Genomic DNA, 21,629 nt, shown 5'->3' on the forward strand with positions numbered 1-21,629 from the left:
TCCAGGCAGAGCCTGTTCGTGAAGGGTTGCCCTTAGGTCCTTGGGTCAAGAAGTAAATAAGTCTGCCTTTGGAAGCAGGCCCAGCTGTTGAGAAGAATCTGTTGTTGCATTTCAGCCATGAGTTGAAGGATGAGTAGGAGTTTGCTGAGCATAGGCAGTGGCTGGAAGGACATTCTAGATGGAGGGATCAGTATGAACAAAGGAGCAGAAGAAGGGGGCAGTGAGCTGCTGCTCCGTGGGCCTTTTTCTAGCATGGCAAAGGAGAAATGATGCTCCTCTTCTTCCCCCTTATTTTCACAAATGTCAGCCGGGATTTTTTTTTTTAAAGCAGGAAACAATTTGTACCTGAGTTCTGTCGCTTATACTGGGTCTATCTGTTTTCTTTATGGTCTTTTTAAACAATGATTTAAAGAAAGACCAGACAGAGAGCCAAAACTGGATTTACAGAAACCCTCCGTTCCTGCCATACCGCCAAAAAAGCCTCGGCCACCTAAGACCAATTCTGTCAACAGACCTGGCGCGATGCCCCCAAGAAGGCCAGAACGACCAGTGGGTCCTCTGACCCACACCAGGTACTGCTTCATGCTGGCTTCTGGGGGTGGGTGGGGCAGCCACGGAACACAGAAAGGGAAGACGGAGGGAGGTGGGGGATAAAGCTTTCTTCTATGCCCTCTAGCCAAGTTGTCCCAGACTCTGGCCACTTCTGTCGTTGTCCCTGCATTTGGGCAGAAGTGACCCCAAGGTTAGGAGGTGCCGTGTGGGTTATAGGGTTAGTGGATGAGGATCTGCCCCCAGCATCTAGGCCCTGCCCCCACACAGGGACTTAGCTTCATTAGAGCCAAGCCAGCTGTTCTGACCGGAAATGTGGCGGCATGCTCGTACTTGCCCACCTAGGTGCCCTACTGACCTCTGGTGTGCACCTCACACTCACTCAGTGACATTAGGGAACCTGCTCCCTGTCCTGTTGTGCCTCCTTTCACACCCCTGGCCCATCTGCTATGCCCGTTGTGCTCATTACCACATGGCCCTATTGTGGAACTCAGCAGCTGGCACTGAGTCTCTAAACTATGAAACCCTCCAAGGCAGGAGACGTGCTTTGTTCAGGCACATGTTCTGAGATTTGCCTGGCAAAATTGGTATTGTTAAATGGCCGGCTGGCCATTTGGTTTAGTAACACGAAGTTACAGTAGGATATTGTACATTCCAGAACTAATATGACCACCACATAGCAAGGACCTTATTTGAATTCTCACCAGAAGTTCATTGTGAGAACTTTCTACTGTTACGTATAGGTTACATGTGTTGGTATAAAACACCAGATCAAGTCAGTTAACCTGGAGGTATTTACATGTACCTCGCAGCATGCAATTGATGCCCTCCATTTCTTTTTTCTTATGAGCTAAGCTTGCACGGTGAGAGTTGTGTGGGGCTTCAGTGCACTCTGACAGACAGCCTTCTGGGCTTGCATCTCACCCCATCTCATCGTAGGAGTGGGAGTCTTGGCCAGTCACTGCCCGTCTTCTCCTCACTGTTTCCATCTATAAACCGAGGATGGTAATGGAATGCACCTACAGAGGAAGGAAGGAAGGAGATCATTCCCAAAGTACTTAGCACCATGCCTGTAAACCAGTGTTATTTTCATTGTCATTTTTAGTCTGTCCTATAAAACTGGGCATACTGCAATAAGACAGGAATAGCTTATTTGCTTTTTTTTTATAATTAATTTTTATTAAGCTTCAAGTGAACATTTACAATTCCAATCAGTCTGTCACATGTAGGTTTACATACATCTTACTCCCTTCTCCCACTTGCTCTCGCCCTGTGGAGTCAGCCCTTACAGTCTCTCGTTTCGTGCCAATTTTGCCATCTTCCCTCTCTCTCTATCTTCCCATCCCCTCTCCAGTCAAGAGTTGCCAACACACTCTCCAGTGTCCACCTGATTTAATTAGCTCACTCTTCATCAGCATCTCTCTCCCCCCCACTGACCAGTCCTTTTCATGCCTGATGAGTTGTCTTTGGGGGTGGTTCCTGTAGCTTATTTGCTTTTAACAACAACAAAAAACACCCATGCTCACGTATCAAGGCAGGTGGTGACATGAGTGATTGAGAGATGTCAGAATTTCACCTGGCCATGGTGTACACGTTCCCGTGTGTGAGACCAGCCACCCAGCGAGCGCACAGCTGTACTTCTCTCAGGCACAGGAGCCCATTTGAGGAGCAGCTGGCTCACCTGTACTATTCTTAGGTGGCCCACCAAGGTCCATTCAAACCACTGCCTGCGTAAATGGCCCCTGGGGAAACTGATGAGACTAGGGCCACTGCTGAGTTTGTCAGACCCCTACGTGGCATGCTCTCTGCCACTGACTGATAGCAGGGGCTGTTTGCACAGGCGTGTGACATGCAGCTTGACAGCCCTGCTGACCTTAGCAAGGGCCACTTCAGTGGCATGGTCGGCCTAGAAGCAAACACTTCAGAAGAGAAAGGCCATGTAAGCCTCAGTGCTTCTGGAAATAATGTGAGCTGCACAAACAGTGAGAAGCTTTGGAGTAACAAAGGTTACACGTCACTTCATGGCTGGTGAAAGGAAATCAGAAGTCGTGCTCGGCCAAGTGCTCTTAGTCTTCCAGGGACTACAGACGTTTCCACGGAGTCAGTAACAATTTCCAAAATACTCCTGCAGCTCTCTCTAATGACCTGATGAAATTCCACCTGCTTCCTTGGCTCCTAGGGTTGTTCTCAAACCTCTCAGTATCTGCTAGGTGCAGACTTTGCGAGCCGCTGATTAGATCTGTGAACATGGGGGAGGCACATCCTAAATACTGGGCTCTCAGAGGCCTACTTCTCTCCCACCTCTGCTTAGCTCCCCTCAGCCTGCAGCCTTTGCAACGTCCACTTGTAAGTTAGAAGGTCACTGAGGAGGATGCGTGAGGGTATCTGTATGGAAGCCAATGGGAAACAGAACTGTTCCCAGCATTGCATGTGTCATCTGAACAGCCTGGGAGAGGGGACGCCCCCCATCCAACCCTCCAAGGCAGTGGTTTGCTGGGGGAAGAGGAGGGAAGCTCTGACTCAGCTGTTCCCAAGCTTGCGTCTGAATCAGAATCACCCGGAGAACTTGCTAGACACATTTCTGGCCCTACCCCTGGAGTTTCTGGCTCGGTAGGCCTGGGAATTTCCATCTCTAACAGGCGCTCAGGTGATGCTGCTGCTGCTGCTGGTCCATGTCCACACAGTGAGAACCACTGTTCTAGATGCTGCCGAGTTCGTGACGTGCCCCTCTCCTCCCTGCCACCTCTCGTGTACTTGTGACTCCTCCCTGACTTGAAAGTCCAGCTAGCGGGTCCTCCTCTGGGAGCCTGCCCTCGCCACCCCCCCAGAGCCAGGTGATTATGCACCCCTCAAATGCCCGGCCCCATGTTTAGCCTGGTCCTGCGCCCCATGCCGTGTTGCTGGGATGCTCCCACCCTCAGGCTCCTTTACCAGATTGAGAGCAGATCAAGAGTATGTTTTGTCATCTCCACGCCTCCCGGCGTGGAGCGTATGGGTGTTGCTCATTTGACAAACACTTGTTGAGTGCCGTGGTTCATAAAACTGGGGGCAGGGGGTGCCAGGGCTTACAGTTTGGTCACTGTTGCTTCTCCTCCTGTCCTTCCCAGCCTCTGTACCAGCTCTTCAGCTTGTGTGTCTTACATTCTAGGCAACCTGGATTTCAACATAAAAGAATATTTTTTGTACAGAATCAAAGAAAGGCTTATTATTTCTTAATACTTAACACATTTCATGTTTTTGCTAAGCAGATACGTTGACCAACCCGTACATTGGTTTATGAGCTTGTTTTGTTGTGCCTAATTAGTTGAGGTAGAAATATTCACTTAATTCAAATAATTTTATATCAGTGGTTCTCCAGAGAAAGGGAATTGTATGCTGTGTGAACCCAAATCATTGCCAGGATTGTCCTGATGGATGGGTGGACAGACGGATGAACAGACAGACAGTTGCACAAATGGACACCCAGCTGTTGTTTGCCATTCTTTTTGGAACTAGGCATTGCAGCACCAGCTGCGTTGTCTGGGCTCAAGCTTACTCTCACCAGCCAGAAAGCTCGTTGCCAACTGTGACTTCCAGAAGAGATCGATTTCTTTCCATTTAAACAGGAGCTAGCATCTTTTAGAAAAAAGGAATGCGTAATTTTAGGAAGAGCTTAGAGTCATTTTTAGATACATTCACTTATCAAGGGACTGCTGTGTGCAAGGCGCTGTTCTGGATATTAGTAATGGGAGTGGGGGGGCTCCATGGTTCCAGTTCAGTTTTCAGGAATTCTAAACAGGAGAAAAAGAAGCCCTAGTGGCACAGTGATTAAGCAGTGGGCTGCTAACCAGAAGGCAGGTGGTTCGAACCCGCCAGCCGCTCCGCAGGAGAAAGATGTGACAGTCTGCTTCCATCAAGACTACGGCCTTGGAAACCCTACGGGGCAGTTCTACACTGCCCCCTAGGGCCGAGTTAAGGCCTGCACTGTGATGGACCTCTTCTCGGACGTTAATCTATTTAGCCATTTAAAAAATGTTCTTCTAGTTTCTGGAAAGTAAGTTAAGATGCAATTTTAACAGGGAGAAAAAACTTTTTAAATAATTTTAATACCACGGTTGATTTAAAACTTGAATGATAATAGGAGACTCTCCTAGAGCATAAGTGCCTCCCTTGTTTTAAAGCGTGCACCTTGTGGACGCCTCGGTTCTGATTTCATAGTGTGCAAACCCGGGGCTTGCTGCCCTTGTCCAGCCCAGCACATAACTCCCATGGCTGTGGTGCCGAGAGTATCCCATCTAACCCTCTTTTTGCACTTGGGAAAAGGGAGGTTCAAAGTATAAAGCTTGCTTATTTGTTTTGATATTTGAACATAAATATATATTCAAATAACTACGTGTGTCTAAGCTTTTTGTGTATATATATGATGTTATATGTTTAATAATGTATGTTATCAGTTTAATAAAAATGGGTTCAGAAACCTCCGTGAGAAGAGATCCTGAGACTTGGGAGAAGGGTCCAAAAAAGGAGGGTCCAAGGAAATGCTGGTGAGAAGCCTTTTCCCTGAACTCTGATTATTGCCTGCAGCCAGTCACAGCCAGCAGAAACCTGAAGGGTGAGAGCAGGTGTGTGCTCTGAAAAGAAAGTAAACCCAATAATTAAAGAGGTAGAAGCAGGCTGAGTTGGCCAGGACAGGTTTGTTAATCTTCCCGGACACAGGCACCCTATATCGTAATGTTTTTCTGTTTTCTTCCAAAAGCGTGGGGAGGCTGAGGCAGAGCCACCGCTCCAAGGAGGGAGGGAGCTTGACCCACTGTCCAATGCAGCGCAGAGCACAGTGGGCCCTGGGCTCTCCAGGTAGAGAGGGCAGGTGACTGCCAGCGGGGACATGAGGTGCTGGGATCTGGGGCCTCAGCCATAGGCGGGGCATCTGGGACAGAGGGGAATGATGTGAAACTAGAAGATGGAAGGAGAGGTGACTAAGGATTTTGTGGGAGCAGGAGTGAGAGAAGTTGATGGCTGGAAGGATGGCGATAGTGGTCAGAAAGGGAAGATTGGTGCTTATCATCTCAGAGGTGGAGTCGCCCACAGGGGTGGCCTCATGAGTGTGACTGACTGAGGATGAATGAAAGTCATAGGGCCTGAAGGGGTCAGGAGGAGGAGGAAGGCGGGGCCGGCGTTGGGGCTGGATGGCCCACATGGCCATCAAAGGCTCAGAAAGATGGTAGTCCTGAAGTCAGGGAGGCCAATGCACTAGGAGCCAGTGTCCTCCCAGATGGATGCCGGTGCATTCTGGGAGTTGATGACAGGCAGAAGAAGGGTTCAACAGTGCCATAGCAGGTGACATGAGCCTCAGAGGAGGAAGGGGCTTTTGAAGGTGGTGGGAGTGTATGACCTTCAACTTGCAACGAACGGAACTGCTGGTGGAGCCACTGGCTCCATCCTGCATCAGGCAGAGCAGAATTAGCAGCCTTTACTCTGGCTGGTGGCAGGAAGTACCAGGGTGGTGGCGGGCCATTCAGTGAGGAGGTCTAGATATGGGGGACTTGGTTGCCATGGCTCAGGCATTCCAGAGGGCACTTTCCATTGACTTCTGATGTGGAAGCATGTGTCGGGGGAGAAATCTCACTGACAAGATGAAGAATTGGGTAGTGGACACAGGGATGTGACAGGAGGCCCCAGTGATGTCCCAAACCCCTGCCACTTGGAAAATGGCCTCATACGTTAAATGCTGAACACAGCAGGTACCTTTCCCGAGGAGAGAGCTGGAGCCCAGAATCCCTTCTGGGGGCCTGGTGGAGCTGCGAAGGCTTTACTTGTAATGATGATGGAGCCCTGGATACCAGAAAAACCTGGGGAGATAGATGACTGATGAACTCAGAGACATTTTAGCTTGAGGCAAAAATTAAGTGAACACTTACATGCCAAACATCAACTCAGTGCTCTAGGGAAGGGCAGATGTTTCTCTGGAGACCAACTTAGCCACGTGGAAGTTAATCTTTTTCTTCCTTCAGCTTTGCAGAGGCATCCTGGCTGCTTAAGCCCCTGGGGTTACAACTTAGCAGGAAATAAGCTGCCAGGTGTTGATCACCCTGTGAGGTGTATTGTCACCATGCCCACCAAAAAAAGACTAAAAAAGACCTCTCTGCTCTTATTAGTATAAACTAATCAATCAGTTAATCAAAAAAGAAGTCAAGAAAGCTAGCTCGCGAGTGCTAAGCGTTCCCCCAGTTAGCAGGTGAGATGTGCAGTTGGGTGATTGGGCCATCGGTTTGCTGTTCTAAATTTCTTTTCAGAGAGTCCCAGTGCTGCCTGGTGTGATTTCTGAGTGTTTCCCTTCTTTCCTACAAGTTAGGACAAAGACATTTCTTAGTAGAATTCAGGAGAGAGATTGTCTTAGTTACCTAGTGCTGTTATAACAAAAATACCACAAGTGCGTGGCTTTAACAAACGTTTATTTTCTCACAGTTTAGGAGGCTAGAAGCCCAAATTCAGGGTACCAGCTCTAGAGGAAGGCTTTCTGTCTCTGTCAGCTCTGGAGGAAAGTCCTTATCTCTTCTGCTCCTGAGCGATCTTCATGTGGCGTGGCATCTCTCTTTCTCCTTCTCTGCCTGCTAGCTTGGGTTTAATTTCTTTTATATCTCAAAAGAGATTGACTCTAGATACACCCCGTACTAATCCTGCTTTATTAACATAACAAAGACAACCCATTCTCAAATGGGATTATAACCACAGGCATAGAGGCTAGGATTTACAGCACATATTTTGGGGGGACACAGTTCAATCCATAACAGAGGTCTTGGTGGCAGAATTATAGAGGCGGGTGTCATTGGCTCATAGGTGGTAGTTACAAGCATGGGATAGATGTAATCACTCAGGTTATGGAGAAGAAGAGGAGGGAGTAGAGACAAGTGTGAGGAAAATCATTATTCACAGGATGGATGAAGGACTAGGAGTCATGGACAAGGGTAGGAGTGTGCTGTCATGGTAACTAGAAGAAGGGGAGTGTGGAGCAACTGTAGAGCAGGGGTTCTCATACTTGAGCTGCCCACACATCCCCTGGAGGGCTGGATAAAACACAGTTCACTGCCTCCCCCGCCCCCAACCAGCCCAAGTTTCTGATTCAGCAGGCCTGGGTTAAAACCGGTGGCCTTTAAAGACGACTCTGACTCATGGTGATCCCTTGTGTGCCAGAGTAAAGCTGTGTTTTCAGTGGCTGATTTTTCAATAGTAGATTGCCAGGCCTTTCTTCCAGGGTGCCTCTGGGTAGACTTGAACCTCCGACCTTTCAGTTAGCAGCCAAGTACGTTAACCTTTTGCACCACCCAGGCCGTCTAGGTCAGAGTTAAGGCCTGAGAATTTGCGTTTATAACAAGCGCCCAGTGCTGCCGCTGCTAGTCAGGGTCCCCCACTTTGAGAACCACAGTCAAACAGAGCTGGGGAGGCTAAAGGGGACCCACAGGATTTGGTCATTTGTTGGCCGTTGGTGACCCTTGTCGCGCAGTTCCTGTGGAACGGTTGAGGGCAAGAGACAGATTTGGGTGAGTTGAAGAGGGAATGGGCAGGCAGCCAAAGCATGTGTAGACTTCCTTTTGAGAAACTTAGCTATAGAAAAAAGATGGAGAATGGTTGCTAGGTATGGATTGACTGGTGAGAGAGGGCGTCTGTGTGTGTGTGTGTGTGTGTGTGTGTGTGTGTGTTGTGTGTGTGCGTGTGTGTATTGTGGGAGTCATTAATTTGTTTCAGATATTTATCAAGTGTCCACATTTGGGCAGGCCCTCTTCTAGATAGTACATATACTATGGTAATCAAGCCAGACATGGTTCCTGTCCGCTCATTGCTTCCTTGGGCTTTGGAGCCAGGCACACCGGGGTCAAAATTCTACCGCTCCACTTACTCACCCTGTGACCTCCGGAGACTGAGTTTCCTTATCTACAAAGTGAGGCCTACCTTGCTGAGAGTTTAAACAAGATGCTACACCTAAGGCTCCTAGCTTGTTGAGAGACACTCAACAAATATGTGCTGCTTTTCCTCCCCTGAGAGATTGGTAGCTTTGCTGGAGGAGGGATTCCTACACAGTGGCGAGCAGGTCATGATGTGGTGCCTTGAGGGAGAGAGGACACATGGACAGTCCTCCATCAGCATGTCTTCTGGTGTCCAGGGGGTGGGAACTTGAGCAGCCTCCCCCAGAAGAAGCCATCACCAGGTAGAGTCAGGACCTAGGGAAGGCTGGGGACTGGGAGGACAGGGAGAAAATACCTTGTAGTGTTTTAGGGAGGTCTGCATTGATTTGCTGACCCTATTTTATTTGTGCATATAACCTTCTCTCTTTACTTCTTTCTATCCACACTTCGAATGAATTTGATTTGCTACAGCAAGAACCAACAAGACTCAACACTACTGGCGGGGTTCAGCCCCAGCCCGACTGAGCCCCCTTGATGTTCCTGCTGCTGATGGGCACAATCAGGCAGTGAAACGCTAGACAGTCCGAACCCCTCCCGTATGCATAGTACTGACTGGCTCAAGGAACGCTTTGTCCATGGGTGAATTCTTTGAGTATGTGTCTTCCAAGTGGCACTTCACAAACTTTTCTCCGAGTTGCACAGTAATGAGCTCCCCCTCCTCCAAGCATTGCCCAAGAGTTGGTCCCCGCCTCCTTAAAGCCCCCTGGCCTCTTTGAGATGAGGTCTGCAGGTGCCATCTTCCTTTGCCTTAGGGAAGTGCAGGCTAGTTGCACCCCAGCTGGGCTCTGGAGAGAGGCCTGTTTCCAGACACACTTGCAGAGTCTGCACAAAGAACAGAAATTTGGAGGGGAATAGAGTGGGCAGTGGCCCATCACCTTCCACCGTGTCTTCATGAACTATAAATAGCCAGGCTTGTTTGTGCTCCTCCAAACAAGGACGCGGTGCGAAGGGAGAGCTGCCAGCACTCTGCTTCCCGCTTCTTGTGCCCCTGGCCTCGCGTTTCACCCCACGTTTAAATGGGAAGCTCGCAGCCTGGAAAGGGCCCGTGACTCCTTGGGACATGTTTGGCCACCAGGTGGGTATGTAGGGACTGCACAGATATCAGCAGGGCCTCTGGGTCCCCATTTCTGGGACAGGGGATGGAGGCTCCTTCCTCCCTCTAGCTGATGAGTGAAGGAAGCTGAGTTACTGGTGACCTTTCCTTGTGGAAGGATTCTGCTTCCACGGACAGCCATAGCCTGGTGCAGAATGTTTCTGAAGGACTAGCTTTGCTTTGTTTATTTGAGAAAAACAAAATCTCTGAAAACGAAAGACGTGTGTTATGTGGGTGCTCGTTTTGATTAGATAGGGAATCAGGAAGCTCTCATCCCAGTATCAGCCCTCTCAGTAATCCTGGTCTTGGGCACATAACTCCTGCCATTGGAGACAGACCCCAGTCTGTCACATGGGGGCTTGTGCTGAGTGGAGCCTAAGTCTGAGAGCTGTTGAGTGGACATCCGGCAGAGCAGTGAGGGAGTGGTCATGTGTAGCGGTCTCGCATCCTTTGGTGCCTTTGTGAGTCAGGTGGTTGGCCGAGGACAACTGTGGTGAACAAGGCTCAATGGTTTACAGTAGAAGGGGTTGGTAGAATAAGGGTGCAGCGCTGAAGAAAGAAGAGGACCGTGTGACTCGTGTGTTTCCTCTTTGGTGTTCGCATTTAACACCTGCCATCGTACAAGAAGTTGACAGCCTCTGGGTGGGATGAGGTGAGGAATAGAGGACGTCCCATGTGTGCTTCTTCAGTGCTTTCCTGAGCTTGCTGGAGGGGCCTTTGCTATTTCTTTTCCCTTCCTTTTCTTACCTGCTTTTTCCCCCCTCTGTAAAAAAATTTTAGGCAGTTCAAATGCAAATATTTGCATTGTAGTAACACATCCTTTTTTGTTTGTTTTGAGTTGGGGGGACTACCAAAAGGAGTCATTATCTGCTTGTGAAATCTTTTGTTCAGTAAGAATCAGTGGGTTTGTTTTCTCCCTTCAAAATCCCCACTCACCTCCAGGTTTGGGGGTTCTTCTTGATGGTTTTATGTTGTAGCTGTCAGTGCTGCTGTTAATTTTGTCTTTTTGTGTGTGTGTGTGCCTTGGCTTCCCATGCATTTCAACACCTTTTCCAGGTTGCCTGTCTTGGCTTAACTGTCCTAACTTGGGCTAAATTGAGCTATGCCTCTGAGTTCATGTTCTCAAGGGATGCACAATGCCCATCTGGCGTGATTCCTCCTGGGCATGTGCAGGTCTGATGTCTTGGGTCCCAGTGGGAGGAGCAGGCCATTCTGGGCAGATGGGCTGTGTGACTTCTGTTTATAAGTAGTCTTTTTTTTCACTCAGGGAGGGAAGGTGATTCATCCACTAGCAGTGAGCCATGGTGACACTGGCTCCCTGGTGTCCTCGATGACTCACTGCCCTGATGGCCAGACCCCAGTCTGGGTGACCAGGAGTCTGAGCGAAGCAGCTTGGAAAAGTGGTCAAGAGCTTGGGCTTTGGAGGCAGACTTCATGGGTTCAAACCTAGACCCTCTACTGCTTTTATGACCTCCTGTAAGCAAGTGACTTAATCTCACTGAGCCTTAAGTTCAGTATCGCTGGTGGAGTTCTCCAGGAAGCTGACTCTGAGACAGAGTTTAGTATGCACAATATTGTTTAGGATTCAGTACCCATGGAAGGGAAGTAAAGGAAGCAGGACTGGACAGACGGAGAAGTCAAGTACTGATACTGACTTGACAAAGCCTCTGCCAACTGCATGGGGAGCCTTGGAGCTAAAAGGGCCTATTAGTCCCATGTTGGGCTGGAATGACGGTAACTTTATTCCCTCCTTCCCCCGCCGCCCCCACTCCCGGCCTCCATCAGTCACTGAGTAATGGGCCACGGTGGAAAGGCTGTGACTGGGGTGAGGCGGCTCTCTGCAGCTGAAGCGGCCCTGGAGGGACTGACAGCGGACCATCACAACACGCCCAGCAGCTGCGCCAACAGGCCCTTCACTGAAGGAGACCTGTGTGGCACAGCTCAGTGTCCTCCATGCAGAGCACAGATCTATCTCATGGAGTGGTTGTGAGGACTAAAAGTTAACGTATGAAAGAGGCTTGTCCTGGTGCCTGGCACATGGTAAGCAGTTTCTGTAGAGTTACAGGTTTTACTTGTACCTGCTGGGGGTACCTTGGGCGAGTCAATTCCTTCACGGTGTTTTAGGTTCCCTGGCCAGTAAGCAAGGAGACTCTTAACTGCTAGTTGGTCACATTTGCCATGTGTCCATAACTAAAAGTGCTAAGAAAAATACAAGAAAATCAGTATTTTGATTCAAAAATCAGAATGAGCGAGAGCAACCTTATTGAGATATCTTTGGATATATGGTGATAGGCCTGCCTGCTATTTTCTCCTATGATTAGCAGCTGTGGGCATATGCGCTAACCAGACAAAAACACTTGCAGGAGCTGGTAAATTACAAAAGGACGGCCTTTTTTTTTCTCTTTCTTTGAATCCAGTAATATCCCTTTTGCCAAAATAGTGCCCTGGTACTAGGCAGACTGTGGGAAAGGTGGAGCCACCGAGAACCTGGTCTTCCTTGGGTGGCAGTCGCTCCAAAGACATGCTTTGGCGAATTTCAGAAATTTTGGTCCTTTTCAAAACTGAAATTCATTAGCATTGTTGTACAAAGCTATAAATACAGTGAAAGGCATTTACAAATAGACATTGTAAAACTCTTACACACCCACGGTCTGAAGACTGTCAAAACACCAGCTGCAGCTTCCCTACTTGGAAGGATCAGAACCTTTTTAAACTACACCTACTGTGTTTTCAAAATAGGCTTGCTCTGGCCCTCTATAGAAGATCATATCAGCCTAAAGCTGGTGTCTGGCTGTTGGCATGAGGCCTCAGGGCTAAGTTAGGGAGATGGGGAGATCCCAACCTCCTTCCTGATTTAGAATCTCAGAGGAATTGCTTAGGGATTGTTAGTTTTATTTCTCCAGGGTGGTCTGTCAGGGTTCACAGTATCAGGCCATCTACACAGAGCCCGCAGGCCAATCCCAGAAGCAGAAGCCCCTCACCTGGCAAGGGTTCATCCCAGGTCACTCCAAATGCCGCAGGAGGGGCAGCCACCCTGGCCCACTGGGTACAGTTCTTTGATCTAATGCCGCTAGAGCAGCGTTCCCCCAATTGCAGCTAGAACCTTTAAAATCTACAAGAAATAATGGGTAGCTTCTCATTTGTGTGATATTCTTTGTAGTTTCCTTTTAACCGTTACAAAGATGGAATGCTCTCATAGCAGCAGTTTCCCGTTGACAGACGTCATCTGTGTATTTAATTTCTTAGTATTTCTCAAGCAGGGATGATACTTGGGGATCTGCAAGAATTGCTTTTTGTTTGGATTATTTCTTTTAAATTGCTTTTTGTTCACGCATTACTCAAGTTTGAGAACTGCTTTATTAGAGAATGAAGGTTAGACATAGGACCAAGAATGTAGCTAGCTAAGGCATACAACCCAAACCCAGTGCATACAAGGCCCAGACAATTCACAATGTTGGCTCACTCATTTAGTTAAAAAAAAAAAAAAAAAAAAAAGGCATACCTACATGTCTGCAACATTGTGCTGGGAGGAAGGAACGACAACCCCTATTCTGAAGAAAAAGTGGAACAGACACTAGGTGCACATACGATTAGGGTAAGGGGGTGGGCAGGGGAGTGTGCTGCAGTTACAAGAGAAAGAGCCGGTGCCTTCCCTAATGCTAAAGTGTGGGTCACATTCGTCCAGCAGAGAGGGAACGGAGGGCAATCCAGACCTTTACAGAGGCAAAAGAGATGATGAACTCTCCCGGAATTTGCCCCCACACAGAGGGCTACCGCCTCCAACCCCCACCCCAGTCTCCAACAACTCTCTAATGTTGAAATTGTGGAATGCAAGATCTAGAAGGCCCCTGGGAGATGATCCTGTCCAAGCTGGCCCACCCATCATTTCACTGATGAAGCACCCAAGGTCCCGAGAGGTTAAGTGACCTGGTGAAGGTCACACAGGTAGTAGACGATAGGTTTAGGTGTAGCACCCATGGCCTGGACTTTTAAGTCCAGAATTCTGAACTCCACACACACCTTACTGGTTCCCAGGGGAGATGACTACACAGGGTCCCTGTGGTGGGGGAGATGATTAAAGGAGAGAGTTTGGGAGGCAGACAACCTCACCTTTTACTTTGGGGATGCTGTTGGGGCCGAAAGGAGAGAGGATATGAGCTGACTGAATTGCATGAGTCTCTGGTCTTTAGTCTTTATTCTAGTCTCTAGTCTTTATTCTTCCTTTAAAAAACCAAAACCAAACCCAGTGCCATCGAGTCGATTCGGACTCATAGCGACCCTATAGGACAGAGTAGAACTGCCCCGTAGAGTTTCCAAGGAGCGCCTGGTGGATTCGAACTGCCGACCCTTTGGTTAGCAGCTGTAGCACTTAACCACTATGCCACCAGGGTTTCCACTAAAACATTTACTATAGCCTCAGCTACTATAACATTTTGGACTATTTCTTTCCTGTCTTTTACCTATATATGATTTTGCTTGTTTTTCATTGGTTTTACATAGGTATGGTCATACTGTACACCATACAACTTTGTCTTTTGGGGAAAAATTACATTTATTGTACAAATACATAATGCATTTCTGTTTCAGAAGATGGGGGAAATGCTCCTTGATGCCACAGGTGTGGCCCGAGTCCCTGTCAGGTACCAGGCATTGAGCTGGGTGCTGGACATCACCCACCCCACTGCCCAGGAAGAACCACTGCAAATATTCTTCTAGTCTCAAAACACAGTCTCTCTCCCTAGTATATCAGGACGCTGTGTGGGTATATCTGCATCGCTGCACATGTTGTTTCTAACCTGTTGCTGTCACTTAACGTTGTAACACAAGCGTTCGTCCTTGTTATAAACCATTTGTGAATGTAATTTTAATGGCTGTGTAAAAAGTCTGTCAAATACCAGCCATCTATTCAGCTGTGCTCCTATGTCGAAAAGATGCCAGTTCGGTTCTATTTTTCTTTTTTATAAATAACACTGTGGTAAACATATTGATGTATAGAGTCTCAGAGCTGGTTCAACAAGTGAATGTTATCAGTTTTTAAAAATTACTTATTTCTACCCTGCACCAGTCTACAAAGGCTGTGAAGTAACTTTCAAAAATGCATATGAAAGAATAAAATAGTTTAGAGTGGTAATAAAGGGAAAATAAGGGTAGAAAAGGAAGTAACACAGTAACGTACTCTATCGGAGTCCGCTACACTCCCTTGAGATAGGCCTTGCATTTGACTGGAAGCTTCCAGCTGTCAAAGAGGGAAACCTCAGCTTGACCAAAATACACACATAAACCAGATGCTCAGAAGGTTCTGAGGTAGAAATCCAACCAGTTGCTGTTAAGTTGATTCCAACTCATGGCGACCCCATGTGTGTCAAAGTAAAACTGTGCTCCACAGGGTTTTCAATGGCTGAGTTCTTTAAAGTAGATTGCCAGGCCTTTCTTCCTAGATGCCTCTGGGTGGGCTCCAACCTTTCTTTCAGTTAGCAGCCAAGTGTGAGCAAAACTCCTCTTCCCCACCAATACCCCATCTGATTTCCTCCCCAGCTCCCCACAAGGGTGTCACTTTTTTTTAATAATTTTTATTGTGCTTTAAGTGAAAGTTTACAAATCAAGTCAGTCTCTTACATATAAACTTATATACACCTTACTATTTTTTTTTATATACTCCCATTTACTCTCCCCCTAAAGAGTCAGCCCGCTTCCTCCTTCCAGTCTTTCCTTTCGTGACCGCTTTGCCAGTTTCTAACCCTCTCTATCCTCCCATCCCCCCTCCAGACAGGAAATGCCAACACAGTCTCAAGTGTCCACCTGATACAAATAGCTCACTCTTCATCAGCATCTCTCTCCTACCCGCTGTCCAGTCCCTTCCATGTCTGATGAGTTGTCTTTGGGAATGGTTCCTGTCCTGGGCCAACAGAAGGTTTGGGGACCATGGCCGTCGGGATTCCTCTAGTCTCAGTCAGACCATTAAGTCTGGTCTTTTTATGAGAATTTGGGGTCTGCATCCCACTGATCTCCTGCTCCCCCAGGGGTTCTCTGTTGTGCTCCCTGTCAGGGCAGTCATCGGTTGTGGCCGGGCTGGGCGTCACTTTTAATCACCCTCCCTCTTGGCAAAAAAAAAAAAAACATGCCCATTGGAATAATGTGGAATGTCTCTGCCTTAGTGGCCTCTCTCCCCAGGCAGAACAAGTGTCCTCCTAAGTTTGCGTCCTTAGCATGTTCCACAAAGGACAGGACTATCTGGCTGCAAGAGTAACCCAGGTCCCATCTGTGAGTGTGCAGGACACCACCACCAAATCATTCAGGCTCCATGGCTATCCAATCATAATATTAAGGGCCCTCAAGAATGTATTTCTTATTAGGGGGAGAGTAATTGGGAGTGTGTAGCAAGGTGTATATGGGTTTTTGTGTGAGAGACTGACTTGATTTGTAAACTTTCACTTAAAGCACAATAAAAATTATTTTAAAAAAAGAATATTTCTTTACATCCAGGGGAAGGAGTACTTTTGAAAATTCAACTGCTTTCCTACTAATAATACTGTATTTCTAGAATGTTTCATTCGGAAGATTATATTCAGATTAGTGGTTAGTGGGGCCCTGACAAGAAGATGTTTTGAAATACATTTCCTAAGTTCTGCGTCTCCTGTTGGCTTAGAATCCGTCTGAGGAAGAGTGCCCTGTGGGGCACGAGCTCTTGCAGCCAGGGGATGTAGAGGGAATCTGTTAGGGACACCTGGCCCGGGTGCACCAAGCCCTCCGGCTTTAGGAGGCTGGGGGAAGGCAGGAAATAAAGGCTCTGCTGCAAAGTTCAAGCTGCTGCTCCTCCTTTCCAAGTACAGTTCTTGTTGTCAGCTGCTATCGAGTTGGCCCCGACTCATGGTGACCCTTTGCACAATGGAACAAAACACTGCTCGGCTCCAACTTTCCCTCTGCCCCCATTGCCCACAGGACAGATGGATCCCCGTAGCTTGGTGTACTTGGCCCTGCACAGCCTGACATTCGCCAGCCTAGCCAGCCTTCTCCCCTGACTACCCCCCGGATGTATCAGGGTTTAACCCTGGGGCCCCTGGTCACACCGGGTGCTCTCATCCACGTTTGAGTCCTCGCGCCATCATGCCTCTTAGTGACCTGTCCTTTTCCTCCAGCTTCCTCCAGTGCCCAATTTTAATGCCATCTCCTCTGCATGTCCCCCACCCCTTGTATGCCGCTCACCCCAGTACTAACCCAGTCCTTTCCTCCCGGGGTGCTTTGACACGCCTTGATCATAAACGGCATGCACTGGGTGGACTTAGCTGCCTGCCTGTCTGTCTGTCTGTCTGTCTCTCCCATTTAGACTGTGAGCCCCTCCAGAGTAGGTGCCATCTGGCTTGGCCCTCTGAAGGCCCCCAGCAGAATAGGTATTTTGACAAATGCTTGTTGAATAAAGCTAAGTTATCAGTCGTGCAGTTCAGCTTCAGGCCTGGCGACCACCAGGTGCTGTGAGACAGATTATTTCTGTTGCGTGGCGGGGAACGCTGCTCGGCTTCACCCTCTCATCTTATGGGCAAGGATCTTTCCTATTTCACTGCCATCGCAGCCCTTGATAATCTAGTTCGAGCCTCATCTGCCCCTAAAGAGTCACAAGGGCTGCCTAAGAGGAATTTAAAAGAACCTTCTGCTCACGCATGAGTAGGCTGGCCTTCTTACATCATTTTGGAGACCTGTCCTTGTCCCAACTGGCTGCTCCCAACCCAGATACAGAGGGAAGTCACTTGTGTCCTGATGGGCACTTGGGCACCTACCCAGGAGCCGGCTAATTTTACAGGCCTCCACCCCGTACAAGCTTTTGGGCTGCCAGATCTCAACTCAACACCTTGTGCCTGTCAACAGCCTGGCCCATGCCTTAGCTTCAGGCCAGAAAACCCTTTTCTCAAGGTTAAAACTGGCTGGCCTTTGACAAGCAGCATTGGCTAAATTCCTCGTTCCTTAAAAGGGAAGCTCCAGTTGTCATTTGCCAGTTCTTATTTGGTAATGGGGCAGGAGTAGGCCCCACGTCGCACAATGTGTACCCGGCAGGAGGTTTTGTGGCTGAGGTGCGTTAAGGAACAGCCGTTACTAAAATAGTCGCCTTTGAAAATGTGTGCTGGAGAGGGGGCCTCCAATCTGTTGGCCAGGCTACACCAGGGCCCATGTGGTTAGACAGCTCTTTGGCTCCCACTGGTTCCATTGCAGGCAACAGTGCCACCCGCCCCACACCCAGCACGCTCCGTAATGTGTGTGCCACAAAATGTCCAGGACACACTCCAATGATTAAATGCCCGGACTTGTTCTTTTCACATAGGGGTGACGGTCCAAAGATTGACTTGGTGGGCAGTGCGATTTCCGGCATCCTGGACAAGGATCTCTCGGACCGCAGCAATGACATCGGTGAGTAAAGGAGAGCGTTATTGCTTCTCTCTTGCAGAGTTATAAAGGAAGTGCAGAGCCCTGGCTTACGCCTTCAGCAGCGTGTTGAAAATGACAACACCGTTTAAATGCAAGCTTAACAGGCTTCCATTGATTTTATGTGCCGCAGGTTTGTAAAGAAGGGAAGTGAAGGTGGTTTCCACATTAAAACAAAATCTCTGGAGTTTTTACTCTCCCTGGCCTTAGGAGAAATTCCTTGCAAAGTCTAAATGAAAACAAATGATGAATAGCCCTTTTTGTAAAAGTGAGCGTTGGCACTTATGTTCACGTTTTCCAGTGATTTCTGTATTTAGTCTAAAAGGTTGAATGGGTCAAAATGCAGAATGTCAGAGTTCATTGTAGATAGAGCACTAAGTGTTTTGAATTTGAGTATAAAACAAGCTTTGGGGTAGTAATTGCCATTTCATTCAGAAAATGAGTACATGTTGCCAAGGTCAAGTCATCCCATGTGATAAATGAAAGGGGCTAAGGCCACTCTGGGTAAACAAGTCAGGTCCTTTTGGGGGTGGGCAGGAGTGGGCGTGAGGCTGCATGTGTGCTGGTTGAGGCTGGCGTTGTACCTGCTGGTGGTCTGATTTGGGTGACAGCCCTTTTAGGAAGGGCTGAATCTGATTCTGGGTTCAGATTCAAGTTCAGGTTCAAAATTTTTTCTTTTTTTTAGCTATATATCTTTCATCTGTATCTGTCATGATCGTGAGTTAATATCCTCTTATATTTTACATAATATAGAGAGCTACATTGTAAAATCTACCTTTTTTCCACTAAACTTTTTATTTTGAGATAATTATAAATTCACATGCAAATATAAGAAATAATAGAGATTCCATGTACCCTTTACCCAGCTTCCCCAAGGATAAAATTTTGCAAAACTGTAGTATGCTATCACAACCAGGATTTCGGCATTGATATAATCCACCAATCTTACTCAGTTGTTCCCAGTTTTACTAGTTCTCCGTGTGTGTGTGTGTGTGTGTGTGTGTGTGTAGTTCTGTGCAGTGTTATCACAAGTATAGTTTGTGTACCCACCATCACTTTCAAAATATAGAACATATTCATCACCACCAGGATCCCTCATGTTGCTCTTTGGTAACCACAGCCACCTCCATCCCCATCTCCCACCCCAGCCTCTGACAACCACTGTCAGGGATTGATATGACACAGAAGATTTCCAGCATCATCTGCATTGACTGCTCAATTCAGAAACAAATGTCCGACAGTTGCCAGGCCTTGTAAGAGGCACTGGAGAGACTAAGATGAGCGTGGTGTCGCTCCTCAGTTTTGGTGCTGTTTTCTTCTAAACCTGTTCATCAAGTTGCAGCTTTGCATCCAACCTGCAGTCTCTGGTCTGATCTTGCACAGGCTTAGGGATAGCATGTGCGGTTGAAACTGTAAATACCAAAAGTAGTTACCCTGTTTCCAGAGACTGTTAAAACATCCCCAGTCAGCCTTTGAGAAGCCAAGTCAGGAACCATAACAAAAACTTCTGACAGCTTGGGCTGACGCAGTAATAAACAGCACACTGGTCCACTGTAGCTTGTAACCTGATTAAAGGGCAGAGGAAGGCAGAGCAGTAGTTGGCTGCAAATAAAAAGGAATCATCAGATTGTTGACAATGGCAAATGTTTTGCTGTATATATTTTTACCACAATTAAAAATAAAAGGAATCACCAGGAGGAGGCTGATTAAGTTCTGGTTCTTTTACCGTGGTTTAGCATTTGGGCCCTGTTGTGAGCCAGGGTGGCCGATAGGCGAAGTGTTGGTGAAAGTGATGTGGGTCTCACACAGAAAGGAAGGGTTTTTCCACCTCCAGAATATACAGGGCTGTATGTCTTACTTGTTAAGAGCATTGGCCTTTGACCCTTGCTTGCTTTTTGTCTGGAGAGAACTAAGGTGGCCGTCTCCAAAATGAGTCACATTTTTTTTCAGTCTGACAAGCTAGTTTGGAAATGTTGAGGGCACTCATTGGATGTTTTAGTCTGCAGGAGCTTTTACTGTGTAAGCTAAGCATGCCTTTGAGTCAATTTCGACTCATAGTGACCCCATAGGACAGAGTAGAGCTGCTCCATAGGGTTTCCAAGGAGCACCTGGCAGATTTGAACTGCTGACCTTTTGGTTAGCAGCCAAGCTCTTCAACCACTATGTTACCAGGGCTCCAAACTAAGCACAGGATGTACGTATTCAAGAGCCCAGAAAGATGATACAGAGGTTTGGTTCTCACTTGCTTTGCCAAGAAGACAGTAATCCCAGAAGACTATAGTTCTTCAGGGTAATAATTTAATGCATTTATTACTTGCATTGCAAGAAACAATGATTGACAGCCATGTAATCAATCAATAAATACGTGTCTACTTTGTGCAAGAACACATGGGTGGTACACATGAACCACAGCCTTCACCAGCCTGAGCCCAGAAGAACTAGATGGTGCCTGGCTACTACCACTGACCACTCTGACAGGGATCACGATAGAGGGCCCCAAACAGAGTAGGAGAAAAATGTAATACAAAATTCAAATTCACCAAAAAAGACCAGACCTTCAATTGGCATAACAAAGTTTATTAAGAAAATGTTCTGCATCCCACTTTGGTGAGTGGCATCTGGTGTATTAAAAGCTAGTGAGCGGCCATCTAAGATGCATCAATTGGTCCCAACCCACCTGGAGCAAAGGAGAATGAAGAACACCAAAGACACAAGGAAAATATTAGCCCAAGAGAAAAAACGGACCACATAAACCAGAGACCCCATCAGCCTGAGACCAGAAAAACTAGATGGTGCCCGGCTACCACCAATGACTGCCCTGACAGGGAGTGCAACAGAGAGTCAGTCCCTGACGGAGCAGGAGAAAAGTAGAGTGCAGAACTCAAATTCTAGTAAAAAGGTCAGACTTAATGGTCTGACTGAGACTGGAGGGGCCCCAGAGGACATGGCTGCCAGACTCTCTTTTAGCCCAGAGCTAAAACTATTCCCGAAGCCAACTCTTCAGACAAAGATTAAACTGGACTATAAGGCATAAAATGATACTCGTGAAGAATGTGCTTCTTAGCTCAAGTAGATACATGAGACTAGATGGGTAGCTCCTGCCCGGAGGCGAGATGAGAAGGCAGAAAGGAATAGGAAACAGCTGGTTGAATGGACACGGGAAATCCGGGATGGAAAGGGAGAGTGTGCTGTCACATTATAGGGAGAGCAACTAGGGTCACATAACAATGTATGTATAAATTTTTGTATGAGAAACTAACTTGAGCTGTAAACTTTCACCTAAAGTACAATAAAAAAAGGAAAAAGTCCAGACTTACTGGTCGGACAGAGACTGGAGGAGCCCCAAGACTATGGTCCCCAGATACCCTCCTAACTCAGAACTGAAGCCACTCCAGAAGTCCACCTTTTAGCCAAAGATTAAACAGGTCTATAAAGCAAACAGTAACACATGTGAGAAACATGCTTCTTAGTTCAATTAAGTATACGAGACCAAATGAGCAACACCTGCCCAAAAACAAAGATGGGAAGGCAAGAAGGGACAGGAAAACTGGATGAGTGGACACAGAGAACCCAGGGTGGAAACGGAAAGGGGGAGTGCTGACACATTGTGGGGATTGCAACCCATGTCACGAAAC

At 47.5% G+C, this 21,629-nt stretch overlaps 1 protein-coding gene across 5 annotated transcripts in view; it reads left to right on the forward strand.

Moving 5' to 3' along the window:
* SH3KBP1 (SH3 domain containing kinase binding protein 1) overlaps positions 1-21,629 on the forward strand; it is a 382,888-nt gene that overhangs the window by 318,381 nt on the left and 42,878 nt on the right. For all 5 annotated transcript variants that reach the window (XM_049872882.1, XM_049872883.1, XM_049872879.1 and 2 more), the window contains 2 exons: positions 413-572; positions 17,894-17,979. In XM_049872882.1, coding sequence (XP_049728839.1) covers positions 413-572; positions 17,894-17,979 — 246 coding nt within the window. The remainder of the gene's footprint in view (positions 1-412; positions 573-17,893; positions 17,980-21,629) is intronic.

This window comes from Elephas maximus, chromosome X (assembly GCF_024166365.1).
Source record: "Elephas maximus indicus isolate mEleMax1 chromosome X, mEleMax1 primary haplotype, whole genome shotgun sequence".
Classification (NCBI taxonomy): domain Eukaryota; kingdom Metazoa; phylum Chordata; class Mammalia; order Proboscidea; family Elephantidae; genus Elephas; species Elephas maximus.